Source organism: Salminus brasiliensis, chromosome 18, assembly GCF_030463535.1.
Source record: "Salminus brasiliensis chromosome 18, fSalBra1.hap2, whole genome shotgun sequence".
NCBI lineage: Eukaryota > Metazoa > Chordata > Actinopteri > Characiformes > Bryconidae > Salminus > Salminus brasiliensis.
Genome location: NC_132895.1, coordinates 12,023,337 through 12,040,386, shown reverse-complemented (window position 1 = coordinate 12,040,386; position 17,050 = coordinate 12,023,337). Strand labels below are relative to the sequence as shown.

Below are 17,050 nucleotides of genomic sequence, written 5' to 3'. Positions count from 1 at the left end.
TCTCCCCTTCGGTCCTTCTCCATCTGCATTCACACCGCCTTACGGACACTGCCAGAGCAATTCTTCTTCGTGTTGTCGGTCTAAACATACACTACAAATACATTTACATGCAACAATAAAATGAATGATGGATATGCCATAATTTGAACAGTACACATCATTAGTGAGCTGCTTACTGTATTATTGAACTGCTTACTGTAAAGAAAGGCTCCGGTTCCAGTACTGTTTATTAAACCTCTGGGGTCTAAGGGCATTTTCTCAATTTGTTCATATCTTCTTAAAGTTGCCTTTACAGACACTTGCACATTAGATAATACCCACATGTTTTATATCAAAATGTTCAGGACAATCTCAGCTCTCTTTATATTGACACACCATGTGACCAAGAGCATCATGTGAAGAGATACTCTGACCCAGAACCTAAACAAAATGTCAGACTTCAGAAATGTTTTTTTTCTTGTGAAATCATATGTTTTCTCATTTGAACTGTTTTGGAGCTTGAAATAGGTTTACCAGAGTCGAAGCTTTACCAAAGTAGTCAAATGCATAAATACAATGGTTTATAAATGACAAGAGAAAGGAGTTTTTGCATGCCCACTGGTCAGTTTCACACAAAACCACAGATTGACACACAAACCCAGCAATTACAAACGAGAGGCAGATGTCAGACACACAAATTCACCAGGAAAACACAACAAGAGGCAGAGACAAGTATCTTGACCCGTCTTCAATGCCGTGTAACTCTGAATGTAAGTCACAGACGATCTGGAAATGAGAATCAATAAAAAGGGCATGATCTACAGATTCAGGAAATGTTTGAACCGTATTTCACTGCATTATCGCAAAAATATATTAATTGAGAAATGCATTCTTACCTAATGTCTAACCTAACCCAAACCTAATGTTGTGTCCGAACATGTGCCCTAATCACTATCACTCAAAATGCGAACATCCTGATCATGATATAGGGCACCATTATATATAGGGAACGATTTTAGACGTCATTATGTGTGTGAGCTCACTGCTGTCCGAAAGCAGAGTGCGTTGCATAAACAGTCTGAACATCAGTTTTCCTCAGAGAAGCTGCATGAGAATCGTGTAATGTATTTTTGTATTAGTGCACTATATAGTGAACAGGGCACAGCTTTGAACACAGCGTAACACACCCAATTTAGCCAATTAAGGACCTCTGAAGGCAATAATTAGTTGGATTAGGTGGGGTGTATTAGAGTTAGATCCAAAGGTTTGCAGGAAGGTAGGCTCTCCAAGAGCAGGGTTAGACACCACTAGTATAAAGTAAAGGTTCTATGTCCAGTTAAAAAACTGTAAAGCTAAAAATAGTTTTAAAGAACCAGAGTCAGCCCACGCCAAAGAGCTCTCTGCTGAGATGGACCTGTCCAGGGAAGAACAAAGAATGACAACGTTCATCAGCAAAGTTACAAGTGAACTTTTACTAACTTTTATCCATCACTTTCCTTCTGCCTCTATCTGCATTCACACCACACATACTGCCACAGCAATCCTTCACTCATATTCCAGAGCTCATATTCATATTCAACATTTAGGCCTACTTGCATCACAAATATGAAACACAGCACTAGACACCAGACACATAAATGGAACATAAAGGTCATCAGCTTTAATGGTATTCTACTATATAAAACCAACAATAATAACAATAATCAAAAATGTCAACATTATTATTTAAAATTTTAACATTATGAAAACGATTCTGTATTCTGTTAAAAGATCCTTGAGAAACTTCAATTGGAGGTTCTTTCATTTGAAACAGTGGAAAAACCTTCAAGAAAAGGTTTTCAGAAAAACCTTTATGGTTCCTAAAAGCACCTTAAGGTTCCTCCACAATTCTGAGGATCTTATACCTTTAACAGTGTCATTTCTAATACAATGCAGTTCTATAATTCTATAAGCAAGAAAGAAATTTGGCCAAAATTGGAATTGGTCAGTCGTTCAGTTGTTAAAAAAATGTGTTGCTTAGTGTTCATTTTAATCCTCTCTCATCCCTATGTAGGACATGCAGTCGTATGCAAAAGTTTGGACACCCTTTTCAAATTGCTTGTTTTTTAAAAGAACATAAGTGAACACTTTGTTTACAGGACAAACTTTAAAATGGCCTTTTATAGAACATTTTCTATTTATTTGCTGATTTAACATATTTATTTATTTACATTAACATATTTAAAAAAAGACAACATCCATTACACAAACTGTATACACAGCACATTTACAATACTTTTTCACATGATAAATTTTTACTTAAGAAATTAAGTAGCTGTGTTAAAATGTAAAAAAACAAAAAAACAAAATATATGTCCTTTGAACAGAGATGCCCAAACCATTGCATACGACTGTATATCATTCTGGCAATCCGTTTTTATAAAATTAGAGTAAATGTGACAAGGCCTGCATTTTTCCTCGTGTAATTAATGCTTCACAGTTTCTCTGCAATTCATTAATCCCCAAAGCAGTGAAAATAAAAATAATCGTTGCATTATGACGATTATTTACCAGAACCCATCAGTAGTAAACACACGTGATGGGCTGTTTATTCGGTATTAGAGCAGAAACGGGATTAGGAGAGTAATCAGCTGTAATTCATGATAGCAGCCTGAATCAGCCCACGCCAACAGGCTCTCTCAGACGGATCTATCCACTGTCCCTCAGCAGCACAGAGGCTGTGAGACACACACAGTGATAATAAATCAGGATTACAGTTGGACTTTCGAGTATTGCCGATAATTATTACATCACCCACACAATCATATCCTGCCAGAACCACACGTAATCAACAGTTGTTCACTTTGTAGACTGAGCTGACACTTTCACTTCCAGAATGGGTTTCAGTCACACTCATTATTTGCTCTTTCAGAGAGAAAGGGAAAGAGAGAGAAAGAGAGAGAGAGAGAGAGAGAGAGAGAGAGAGAGAGAGAGAGAGAGAGGGAGGGAGGAAGAGACAGCAAGAGTGAAAAAGAAACAGGAATAGAGCCCAGACGAGCAAGGTTGAGAGACGAAGCGAGGGAAGGAGCGAGACAGAGGGAGCACATCTGTACGTGTGGCCTATTTTCAGCATGCCTAGAGAACAGGCGTTGTATGCATAAGTAGAGAAACGCTTCAGCAGGATCTGTAATGAAGAGCTTGATGGAATAAATCTCTGAAAGAAATCAACGAACAATAGCAGCTGACGTGGAACTGCTTGTGGGCTCAGGAATAGAATAAACTAGGTTAAAAAACAATAGAATATCACATTTGGTCAAAGTAATAAAATAAAATTAAATTAATTTAAATTCTTTTAGTAACTGGATCATGTTCAAATCCTCAGCACACATTTTGACTGGACTGAAATTAAATCACTCATACCACATTTGGAGGTGATCAGAGATCTTGACCACATTCAAAGCAGGTGTAAGTGGCATGCGTACAATTACATCAACATTCTTCTGTTGAGTGGTGATGAGCAGTTGAGAGTACAGTCACATGCTACTGCAGACGATCCAATATTGATACCAATATGAGTCTGATATCACTGTGCCTCGACAGACACCATAAACGTAAAGAACAGCAATCACGGCTGTCCCAGATAGAGAATAGATCGGCCTCCAAAGAGTTAACAACTCTACTAATTTTCAATCAGTGCTCGGATTACCCATCATAACCCCAGGGGTCTGAACTCAATCTTGGAGAGAGAAGTGAAGTGGGGCAGAGAGTTTTCCCAGGATAAAATCAATCTCTCCGCAAAACTGGTCTCCACTACGGCTTAACCCCACTCCGAAAGGAATGTCCGTTTGACAGGACAGAGGATAGATAGCAAGACAGCTTCTGCAAGCAGAGCAAAGCTCTGGAGGTGGGTGAGGGGCAGAGGAGATCAGAAATAGTGCTTCACAACTTCATAAAACCCCTCGGCACAAAACAGCGTCTCAAAACCACAAGTCGGGTCAGAATCAGTCCTATGATGATGATCTTCAGCGATCACCAACAAAAATCGATCCCCACTATACTGTTTAAATGCCACCTTCCCCAACAATACTTTGGGATTAAGATGACTGGGCTTGAGTCATCCGGTATCAGGAAGTGGGTCAGGATACAGTTTATGAGGTCATGACTTAAAAGATTTTAAAAGGATTTTCATAGTTCTAGACAAACAACACAACAAACCCCAGATACCTCCAAACTAAAAGTGCAATAAACAGTGCTTTACTCTGTGCAAACAAAACAATTTCTGCTTGGATAAGTGTTCAGCGTCTGTGGCTGTGGGCTGGGACTCTGTAGAGCAGATTGCACTCTGTGTTTTTGCACGACAGAGCTTCTTCTGTAATAAGTTCATCTCTGCCCAAAGGAGTCAAGTAGTTATTAGGTATTTGCTTTCTTGCTCCATTAAGTCGATGCATTATTTATGGGGAGAAACCCACACACACAAATAATGGAATGTTAAGAAATAAATGCTGCCAAATCATTTCCCCATTATTTCTCTATTTATGGAAGAATGGCTTTGAAACTCCTTCAGTTGGAGAAATGAATAGAGCTGGCACTAGGTTATTATGTCGCTGTAATCTGTGTACAGGGTAAAAACACGAAATTCTCCCAGCTATAAAGTAGAACAACTGCAGGGACCCACCCCTAGCAGTATTCTCAGGTACATACACTCATTACTGTGGGACATTGCTGTCTCAATCCCTGGTGCACCTCCTACTCAATGATCCTATTTGGGCCTGACCAAAAATACCCTTCTGGGAAAAAACAGCTGGTGATTGTAATGTCTTCAGAGAAAATCTGATAATCCCAAACAAGATGAATCCTATTTCTAAATAGTTTAATAGTTTAATATTAATAGTGGATTTAGATCATCATGCTGCAGCAGATCAATGTAATAATACACAAAACGTTGGGCAGCTTAAAACACTATGGGAGGTCACTTCTGTGTCATTAAAAAATGTTGATTCTACACATGCTTAGCAGGCATTCTCACTCCTGAAACAATATCAGTACTCCAGGAATTTCCAAGTCACATTTCAGATGGCATTTTTAAAAAGGCTAAACACTAAAATGTAATAAACAATGCAATAATAAAGTATAGACAGCTTATTAAATATTTTAAATTATGTGGTGGGGTCCAAAAACAAGACAAGTCACAAGAAAACAGGATGCACACTATATGGACAAAAGTATTGGGACGCAATTTTTATTTCTTTTATTCTGCTTTTGTTGAAGTAACTGTCTCTGTTGTCCAGAGAAGGCTTTCTTCTAGATTATGGAGCACTACTGTGAGGTTCTAAATGTGTCCAGCAGAAAGAGCACTAGTGAGGTCAGGATGTTGGCTGATCACCACCCCACCTCATCCCCAACTCATCCCAAACGTATTGGATTGAGTACCCTCCCATCATTCCAGAGAACACTAATACTAAAGTTCCACTTTAGTCTCCCCTAGCCCACACCTGGCATTAGGCAGCATGGTGCCAATAGGTTCATGTTGATCTGCTCCAGAGAGTCCTATTCTATTGGCAATACTTCTCTGCAGGGACTAGACAAGCTGTGTGTGTGCATTGGTACATCTGTATCAGCAATGGGTGCAACTTAAAGTAGCTGAATGTATTCATTGAAATGGATGTCCACAAATATGTGGACACAAATTTATGAAGTAAGAAAGAGGAGCTTGGTCTTGGTTTCCCTGGCAAATGTATTACTATATAACTCTGTCAAAAACATTAGGAAAAAAAGAATTTTAATGGCAACGTTATTTTCTTATTTGTAAAGAAACTAGTAGGAACATTTTAAATATGCATCACCATCATGCATCATGCAACTCCCAACTAATAACTGTCAATTCATCTTAAAGGTCATTTTTAATCTATATTTTATTAATCTACAATGCCCTTGCTGGAAGATTGCCATCATACATCACATCTACTCTGATTTTAATCGGTTCTTATCAGACCCGCTCCAATAATTGGATTACACAGCCGCTCCCACTTCTTTTCTTCCCTTCACTAAGCTTGGATGGCCGATATGGCGAACATACAATATGACTACACTATATGTCCAAATGTTTGTGGACACCCCTTCTAATGAATGCATTCAGCTACTTTACATTGCACCCATTGCTGACACAGATGTGTATAGTCTCTGTATTGCCAGAAGTATAGCTAATAGTATAGCACACTCTCGAGCAGATAAACACTGGCACCATACCTAATGCCAGGTGTGGGCTAGAGGAGTATAAAGCCCCCCCAGCATTAACCTGCGGAGCAGTGGAACTGTGTTCTCTGAAATGATGGTGCTCCATCTAATATCTTTGAGATGAGTTGGGGAGTTGCTCCATTTGCAGTTGGATACTTGGGAATAAGGTAGGATGGTGACTATCCAACACCCTGACCTCACTAATGTCCTCTTGTCTTTAAATGTAATCAAGTCCTCAAAGGAATGCTCCAAAATCTAGTAGAAACACTTTTCTAAACAGCAGAGACAGTGACTCCAACAAAAGCAGGATGAACTCTTTGTAATACCCAATGAATGAGCAAGTGTCCTGATATTTGTGTCCATATAGTACTTAAACACATTTTCACAATGCACATTATGTATAAGGATATTTCACATGTGACTACAGAAATCTTTACACACCGTTTCACACACTATGCTGAACTAAACCCAAAATGAATTATGCTCTGGACTTCTGCTCTCTTTGTAATGAAAAATAAAGAGTCTAAGTGAATGTTGGACTGATTGTTTTTTTAATTGAGGAAATGCAGCAGGACTAATAACAAAAACAGCAAAGCAAGAAAAACAAAGCAAAGCTCACCTGAGTATAAAGTGTTCAACAGGGGAGGTACTGGACAAGAAGACGTAGAAGGTGGCTGTGTCTGCATTCTTAAGAGGTTTCGAAGACGTCTGTACGATCACGGTTCCACCTAAGCGCAAACGCATGAACGTGGGGTTCCCTGGAGGTGAACGCAGGAGATTGACGTTGCCGATTTTCTTCATGTTGGGACCAAAGACCTGATCTGCACCCTTCCACTGATTACTGTCCTGTGCGACACACTGGCTTGTGGGACTGGGCCTGGTCTGGTAGTAAAGTTCCACAGTGGTTCCTCGTGAGTCGCCTCTCTGCTCCCTGCTGGACCTGGAACTGCCTGGGCTGAACCACCCTGGCTCCGGCTTCAAGTGGACCAGGCAGAAGCCTCCGTTTGCAGGAATAGAGCAGGTCGTGCGGATCTCCAACAGTGCCCAGAATGCGTGAGCTGTAACACAGATGTAGCCGGCTTCACTTTGTCCTGGCCTGACACGATCTGACACATCCTTTACAGCATCTGCCTTGCTGGTGGCGTTAAACAGCAGCCGTATGATTGGTGCTGAAGAACGCACCTGGCGTGCCAGTATGAAGGCTCGGACCCTGGGGCCAACGTTAAGCAGCTCTGACGGGATGGCTTGCTCCACAGACATGGGCCCATAGCTGACATTGATGGCTGGCTGCCCGGTAAGCCCAGTGATGATGAAGGTTTGCTTTTGTGAACGCTGAAGGTTTCCCTTCAATACCTGACTGGTGTCTCTCAGAAAGAGATGGTCAGCATTGAGGATCTGATAGGTCAGTTCTGGAGACGTTTCAGGGTAAAGGGTCTTTGGGTCATCGGATGACTGCTCAGACTTTAGTCCTATAAGAGAATAAGTGATGTACTGATTAAGTGACGTATTCACACGGGGCCACATGTGGCATGATGTATTGCATTGGGTTTAGCAATTGGTATGCATAGCACCATTCAAATGTTCAGACACACCTGACTAAAGGAAATCCCTTTTGAAAATAACAAGGAGCCTTCAACATTCAAAAAGTGCTCAGCATATCTGGAACTTTTTCATGGCTCTTGGAAAAGAATCCCATGTGGCTCATTATGAAGCTGATGGAGAGAAAATCAAGAATGTGGGGCAGCTCAGCAGTTACTGCACCGAGCTACTGATGACATGGTTGTGGGTTCGATTACTGGGCACAGCAAGCTGCCACTGTTGTGCCCTTCATCAAGGCCCCTTAACCCTCTCTGCTCCCTGGGCACTGTAGTGATGGCTGCCCACTACTCTGGGCATGTGTGCTCACTGTCCACTGTGTGTGTATGTGTGTGTTTACTGCATGGGTGGGTTAAAGGCAGAGGTCAAACTAAAATGGTGAGTATGGGTGTCTTTGAGTGCGTAACGCTATCAATATGGACAAAAGTATTGGGACACCTACTCATTAATTGTTTCTTCCATCAAAAACAGGGTATCAAAAAAAGGTAAATCCTGCTCTACTGTCCCAGGACGACTTTCTACTAGACTTTAGAGCATTAATTGTTGTGAGGATTTGATTGCACTCAGCAATAAGAGTGTTAGTGAGGTCAGGATGGTGGATGATCATTCCCCCAACTCATTCCCAACTGCTGGCATTCGGTATGGTGCCAATTGGTTCATGTTTAGCTGTTTTAGTGTATTGGCATTCTTCTCTACAGGGACTAGACAAGCTGTGTGTGTGTGTATTTGCATCTGTGTCAGCAATGGATGCAACCTAATGCATTTATTAGAAAGGGTGGACACATTTGGACACATAGTGTATATAGAAATATTAGAGTTTTGATTAGTTAGTAGATTAGTAGGTATGCACAAATATAGAAACTGTAGCCCGATCTCTGACATTTTTCATGTATTAGTTGATGCATGTTTGGTGTAGCATAGTGGGTAACGTCACTGCCTTTCCGTTGGCAGACTATGGTTTAATTCACTATATAGGTTCAATTCACACCAATCTACACAAAAAAAGTCCTTGATCAAGACGCCTAACATTATATTGGCCACATCTGTCCAGTTTTTAAGCAACTATCTAATGACAGAAATGAATTTGATACTATTGTACATCCCTAACTTCTCAAACCCCTTTTAAGCGCATATTTCGATCTATTATCATATAATGCGCAAAACAGTACAAATTATTTAAAAGAAAACCTTCATACATAGGTGTTTCCAAACTTCTGACTGGTACTATATCTTGCAAGCTGTCCTTGCAGTGTCCTGCCCCCGAGTTCTCTCATGGTTTGATTTTGACCTCTTTAATGGCTCTTCAACCACCAGACTTTCCCACAGAATCTCACTCTGTTACGGTGTAAAGGTGTAGGTGCGTTTCTTAGCATGCAGCTCAGCGGAGAGAGGCAGGAAAATAGTCCCAAATGCTCTCATCAGGTGTTCAGCGTGTCCAGACAAGCAACTTGTCAAATCCCTCGTCTGAAGGAGACACTTAACCTTTCCCTTCCGACAGGCATCAGGGCTTGTGCTGCCTTCTGACGCTGATTGCCAAAGAGCTGCGTTGGAAATTGAAGGCTGATCTGGCCATGTTGCGCATCTTTTGAAGTAGTTTGTCAAAAGGCGCTGCATGTGTCACACTGATTCATGGATGTATTTGCAATTACAAAATATTGTACAACAAAAGACACAACAGGGTGGAAACACATTATAACTCACACATGAGTTATAATTCCCATGAACCCTGAACAGCTTAAATTTCCTTTTTCGCCATGTATCAAAAGACCCTGAGCTAGGAATGTCCCGATCAAGTGTTTTTGGCCCAGATTTGATCTGAGTACCCTAATGCTGACTGTCAACTGATACAGATGCGATCCGGTCTTTGTGTTAATACAAATGAACAAGTAAGACATGCTGTTATTGACTTCACTAGTAAACACCAGTCAAATTACTTTTTTATAGTGAACAGTTTATCATCGCTGTGCAATAAAAAACAAAACAGCAAGTTTCAATCTTAGCTTTATATGGAAGTCCATGTATAATTATAATTAAAAAAGTGATTTTGGAGCATTTGTATTGGTCTGTCCATCCTAAATTAATCACACAGAGCAGCTACAGGGTTCAAATCATGAGGAAACCTAAAAATGGAACAAATGGCGATACATGTTTTTCATTAGACAGCAGCGATATACAGTACCATTTTGTTTGGTAGCATTTTTAATGACTATTTGAAATTTTATAATGTGTGTAATATCTTACAATCCATCAGACTATAAGATAAATATTTTATAATCCAGTCTGACTGACCTACCTGACCATTCAGCTCCCAGTTCCTTTAAAGCGCTGCAGTTAAATCACTTTGCGTGTTTGTGTATGTATGTGTATAGTGGTACACATTCAGAATGAATAGCTGTTGCTGTTTGTTGATTACTTATGTGTAATAGTTGTTCTATAGTGTGGTGATTTATCTAACCAGGGTCACACTGAGAATAAAAAAAATCTCTTTTACAAGTGAGCCCTGACCAAGACTGAATGAGCTGTGAGTTGCTTTTCTGTGTGCATTAAGCAGCAAAATGGCAGAAAATTAGATGTTTTATGGAGGTTCTATTCATATTAACTAACAAACACTTTAACTGCTTTCCTGTGTACTGTTTGCTGTTGCAGCCTCATGTTTACAACAAAATCCAATGTCTAAAGCTGGCTTCTAATTCTAACTTTCCATTCCACCTTAAATAGCACAGCAGTTACACTGTGTACATTTCAACAGCAGAATAGAACTGCTGCATCATTTAAGGTGGAACTGAAAGTTTGAGTAAGAGAACAACTTCACCCTTGTTTTGGCAGTGAACTCGTGAAGCCACCGCACTTACCAGTTCAAAGAAGGCTCTTTTTGTTTTGTTTACTGAAGGTCATGGATGAATACTGTCTAGGGTACTTTTCGAGTTTCTCACTGCGACAGCTGAAAATCACCCCTGTTAATGCCATCTAGAGGAAACCAGAGGGCGCTCTGCCACAAACAAAACCAAGGATCGGCAGTTGATCGGGCTTGAAAAAAAACCCCTGTTCCAGAGCCAGTGGATTGAACAGGGACATCCGTACCGTGAACACAGCCCATACCATTTCAGCAGCACCTATGGATTCCCTCCAGCCCACTCATTTAAAAGAGACACATTTTAATGAGGTTTTCACAGTGAGCCAGTGAAGGCACAGGCTCCCGACGAGATTGATGTTATCTAGCATACATATTAAATTTAGGGTGACTGCAAAGAACCCAGATGCCCCTTTGGACACAGGCAGAAATAGAGAGAGAAAAAAACCACCATAAAATCTTTATCAGCGCTGGACAGGCAGCTTCTCTCCATTATACAGGTTATCTCTAAACAACACTTCAGTACGCCTCACTCACAGTCCACTAATCCGTTTGATGAAGCTTCCTACTGGCATCGTATCGACTCAAAAGCCCATAAAAACTATGAACCTAATAAACAAATCCCATCTCAGCCCAACTCTGGAAATCCCATGCAAAAAAGCTACAACTCAAAGTAGGTTAATGGCCACAGCTGCAGGGGAGTAATGAACTAGTGTCCACAACAGTGTCCAAGCACATTAGGCCAGACATGAGTGAACTCCAACCGCACATAAGCCACTATGATCTGACTATCTTGCACGGCTGTATCAAAGTTAAAACCTAATTTCATGACAACAACCCACAGGGCCCACCCTGTCCCCAGATGGAGTTGATGGAGAGATGCAGCTCCAGGGCTGACGTTAGGTGAACCCACTCCTACTAAGTGGTCGCGAAAGATAAGTTCCAAAAGTACCTAAAACACCAGTACATCACATCCCAATTATTTTTAGTGCTATTTCAGTACTGTTGTTTTTGCTTTGCACGCTAGAGCTGCACAATATGGTCAATATAACCATATTACATTTCCATTGCCATGTGCTTTTTGCAAGGTATGTCATGCACTAACAATCAAAAGTTGGGAATCAATCGTGACTGTGTAAAATTATTCTGACAGTCGGGTCCTATGCAACGTGGTTTCAAATAACTATTAGGACACTGAAAAGCTGTTAATAAAAATGATGGAATGGTAGATGTGCCCGGAATGATGAGCAGAGCTGAAGATGACTGAAAAATAGCATAGAAAATTAAATTATAATAGGAATAGTATTATGAATTCATGAGAGGCCTGTTTCAAAACTGGAGATGAAATTTCAAGGCAGGTAATTTGACATAATATCATATAATTTAAATAGAGTTCTTGTTCATCTCATTTGTAAAATCACACTGTAAAAGCCATTAAAATATATACAAATATATAATATATTACAATTATAGATGGAAATAGTAATGTAAACATTTCATATTTTATTTATTAAAGCTGTACATTTTAAACCGTGCAGTAATGTACATAGAGAGTATGTATAGAGTGTGTGTAGTGTGTATAGGGTAAGTTAATGTGTATATATTCAGTATTTCTATTTTGTAAATATCTGTGTAAGATGATGGGACAATAAATGTGATTTTATTTTATTTTATTTGATACAATTATAAATAAAATAAACACCTCTAACACGGCAAACGACTCCAAACATCTGAATAGTACTGTAAAGACTGGCCTTCACTATACATATAATGAATATATATATATATATATATATATATATATATATATATATATATATATATATATATAGTGAAGGATAGCTGCAGACTGTAGACAGCACTTAAGTTGTCAAGTGGTTTCTTGGCTTCTTCCAGACAAGGACATACATAGTAAAATGACTTTACCTGATCAACAGTAAGTAGTTTAATCTATTTAAATCTCTTAAATCTGCACAAACATCTTACCTTGTATTACTGTAGCGAGACAGGCGGCCATCAGCAGCAGCACTCCCCTGGGTAAGAGACCTGTGTTTACCATTACTGCAGACTGCAAAGACGAAGCCTAAGCTAAACCCGACTACTGCTGGACTAATCTTCAAGAAGTGAGAGCTACCATTCCAGATCTGCCAGAGATTAGGCCAGTAAACCAGCAGCCTGCTTGGTCACTAGACGCTACTGAAAACAACACAGGGCCATTCTCAAACACGTCCGGTATCGGTCCGGTAAAGTCAGCTCCTGCCTTTGTGGAGCCAGATGTGCAAACTGAGAGTTTTGGAGACACACCGAAGCGCGCAGATGTTCAGGTTCAGCGCGTCTCTGCCGCCACGTGACCAGCAACCAATAGCAATGGCGGAGAGCGTCTGAACGAGTGGAAAGGAGCGTGCCAGTTTTATCCCCACCCGTTTTCCGACATGTCCGCTATGTTTGACCCACGGGCTATGATGACCAGTCACAATAACGAGTCGTGCATGTGTGAGAAAGCTGAATAGATTAATATGAAGAATCCACGACTATCAAGATCCAGAACGTTATATAAATGCATGTATATAGACTTCGTGTTTATTTTATTCTGAAATACACACTGTAAAGGTAAATATTGTTGCTTATAAACAGCATTTATACATTGTTAATATGGCAAATGACTCTAGACATTTACACAGTACTGTAAAAACTGGCCTGCACTACTTTCAGGCGGAGAGGAGCGAGCCAGTTTTTTCCCCACCCGTTTTCCGACAAGTCTGTTATGATTGGCTTACAGTCCATGACAACCCAGTCATAGTAAGTCATGTATTATTATTTACTGTTATTCATACATGATATATGTGTCATAGTTTCCTAGTGGCAGTCAGGGGTATAGGGGGAGTTTTGGTGTGTTTGGTTTAGTTCTAATAGAGTCAGGATTAGGATTAAGGTTATGATAGACACTGGAAAACATGGGTGCTTCAACTTCAGGGGTGTTAGACTTGTGCTTTACATTTCCAGGATTAACAGAAAAAAGGAATTAAATTAAAATATTTTTTTAAATAAGGCAATTATAGTGTACAGCCATAGGCTTATGGCCTAGTTTAGAGTTTGGGAAAATAATGGTGAATTCAATTGATATTTACTTGAATGACGATAAAGAATTGAGATCTACAACACTCTGAAAGTGTTGTCTTTCATTTTATGGGACTAAATTTTAACTATACTCTCCCAGTATGGTTACAGTGCACTACACAGTCATTAAACAGTGGCTTCTGCACCCAAACAGTCCACCATATGTCCAGCAGTAAGCCATTTGGGATTCATCCAGCAACTTTGTGCTTAAGAATGGCTGTTTAAAGAAGCACAACCCACTGCTGGCACAGTTGGCACTGGGCTGGAGCACAGCTGGCCTATGCTTGGATTTATGATGCAGTAGGATGCCAGCGCCCCCTGTTGAACATGGTCATAAAGCCATGAAAAAATGGTCTTGGCCCTGTGTTTGCAACCTCCAAGATGTCCACCCTCTCTGCACAGTTGTGTGTGTGGTGTGGGTTCTTTGAGCCTCAATATGGCTTACTTGTCCAGTACAATTAGACCATAGAGTGCAACAATAACATTTTGTCTCCGTGCACAGTGACAGTCCGCTATTCTCCAAGCAAAAAGGGTTTCACACATCGGACTGAAAAATCATTCTTGTGACCATATTTTGAAAGGTTTTCCACCAATCCTAAGATCCCTAAAAATAGGCAAAGACCCAAGCATTGATGTATACACTATATCTGTAGCGCATTAGACACGTGTTAATAGTCAGAGTTCCCTCTAAGGAAATCACATTGAAAGTGACTCACTATAACTCTTCCTCTCTACCTTTGCTATAATGAGCTGCCATGCTTAGTATGCTTAGTCACTCTCATGTAAACGTGTGGAACCCCTGCACAAACCCCATTTTTAATTCATTTGTTTTAGGACAGGAGTGTCCCTCCGAAATATGAGTCATCATTGCATTTGTGTAGTGATCAAGGTCACCATAAATCAGGAGACACTGAATGAATTCCAACTGGAGTCCACTCACTGAACAATGGCTCATCAATCAACTGTCAGTCAGAAGACGCGGTAAGGCCCGTCCCCTTGTCTCTGTGGCCCAGCCTGACATCGCTGCTGTCAGCTCTATGCATGACAAAGCATGGCTTAATGTCCTGCTGTTTGATAAGTGCCACATATCCCTCTGCAAGGACACGCGTGGCACTGGCCGTTAATGTTGGGAATAAATCAGACAGGACTGCCTCCTGCAGCTGCCAGTGCCAAGCGCTGTTTTAGACAAGGCAGCTTTTAAATGCGGATGCCCCTGGTGCCGAGGTAAAAGCCTATAAAAAAAAGACTCATTTGCAAATGAAAAGAAACTTCTCACTGTGCTGGTGGATCAAAATGAATATGTTCCTCTCGCACTACCAAAAAAAGCTTGGTAGGAGTAAATAAGTTTGAAGAAAAGGATGGCAATCAGTTGAAAGTGAAAAGAACCACAGGGGGAGCTCTTGTGATTTTCACTCTGTCTCCTGATGTGCGAGGGCTTTTTTTTAACATTAAAGGCCTCTGTTGGAAACAAATGAATCTGCATGCTAAAATGGAGGAAATTTATTTATGCTATTTATTTGGGATTTGGCTGCCACCAATCATTAGGACTCTGATAGCGCAATTTGCAAATGGTCTGCATCATATTAGTCATGTCTGGGAAAGAGTCCAAATCCTGGCAGACCACAGACCAAAAAAATAACACAAGCGGCAGCTTAGTGACCGGAATATGAATAGGTGATCTGGACTTTGACCTGGCTGTGTTTCTGACCCATTTTGGTAATCTAGTGGGCTACAGGACCTTAAATAATTAAAATTCAAATGTATTTGAATGGCGTGTAAATGTATCCTACAAAGCAGCATTACTGGAATCCAGTAATAGGACAGGAGATCAAGAAAACATAAAGACCCCCAGTGAGCAGGCCACAGGCGACAATGACAAGGAGCTGGAAGAAGAAACCTTGGGAGGAACCAAGACTCATAAGGGTCCCCCACAAGGGTCCCACCCCCCTCTGGTCAAAACTACTCATAAAATATTGATTAAGTCATTGATATGTATTTAGGGAAGCATGGGGGGCTGCAGGTACGTGTGTGTGGGTCTAATTTCTGCTCTAGTCGCTGCTTGTAAGAGGTTTAGAGTGCTCTCTCCATGTCTGTGTGGGTTTCCACCCAAAAACAGAAATGGTAGGTAAATCAGCTATGTTAAATTGCCCCTGGGTGTTATTATGTGAGTGAAGAGGTGTGTGTGGTACCCTGTCATGGACTGCCACCCTGTATATTTATTTATTTATTTATTTATGTATTGTATACACTTATATAACATCATATAATACAGTATAATCTGCATTTACAAATTCTTGTCTTATCTAACCAATCTTGTATCAATTTATATATCAGTATGATATAAATATCCATAGGTAGCCATAGATCCATATATAGAGTTTTTGAGCATGATCAAGATCAAGTTGGATAATTAGTTCTGGATCACAAATACCACTCCAACCCTAAACCCCTATTCTGGATTTAACTGATGCTTGGTATCAAGGATAATCCTCTTGAATAGGCAGGTGGGGATTTGTCAATGAATACTGTCCATAATAGATTTGAATTGACATAAATAGAAATACACTACAAAGGAACTCTGCATAGTTCAAGCCATAAGCAGGATGTCCAGGTTACAGCTTTTAAAAACTACTGAAAAGTGCCTGCAGAGTTCAAGGAAAGGCTCTTAGGACAGGTGAGACCATAGTTTTGGCAAGAACAAAGTGTGGAGGAAAAATTAAATGCCCATGAGTTCAAGCATGCATCTGTAAAACATGGTGGTGGGAGTTTTATGGCCTGGGTCTGTATTGGCACATTCATCCATATTGATAATGTAAATGCTGATGACAGTAGTAAAATGAATTCTGAAGAGTATGGAAACATATATCATAAACATTACAGAGGACACTGTATCAAACACTCAAAAATAGGTACTTGAACCTAAAAAGTTAGTTAGCTCTATCTATCTTTCTATTTATCTTTTATGGTAAAAGTATTGGAATATATATAGTTGCTGTGGTCTCTAAAAGCTTCCACTTTTTTTATTAATACCACTCAGAGTTAATGGTGGAATATCTAAGAGGGAAGAAATTTCAACTGACTTGCTGCAATGGTAGCTCCTTTTACAGTACCACGCTGGAATTCAGTGAGCTCTTTAGAACCATCCACTCTTTAACAAATGTGTGTAAAGGCAGACTGCATGGTAGGGGCTTGATCTATCTATCTTTGTCCACAGTATTGCTTGAGCTTTTCAGAGTGATCTTCACATAATGATGGTTGTCACACCAATGCAGAATAGCACTAATCCTACCTATA

The 17,050-nt window shown here is 40.2% G+C and overlaps 1 protein-coding gene across 1 annotated transcript in view; it reads right to left on the bottom strand.

Annotated features, from left to right (window-relative positions):
• Window positions 1-12,698, bottom strand: part of LOC140539407 (transmembrane protein 132D) — a 30,588-nt gene extending 17,890 nt beyond the window's left edge. Inside the window, exons 1-2 of the mRNA XM_072662115.1 lie at window positions 12,626-12,698; window positions 6,812-7,661 (exon numbers count right to left, since the gene is read on the bottom strand). Of these exons, the coding sequence (XP_072518216.1) occupies window positions 6,812-7,661; window positions 12,626-12,698 (923 nt within the window). The remainder of the gene's footprint in view (window positions 1-6,811; window positions 7,662-12,625) is intronic.
• Between the last annotated feature and the right edge of the window lie 4,352 nt (window positions 12,699-17,050).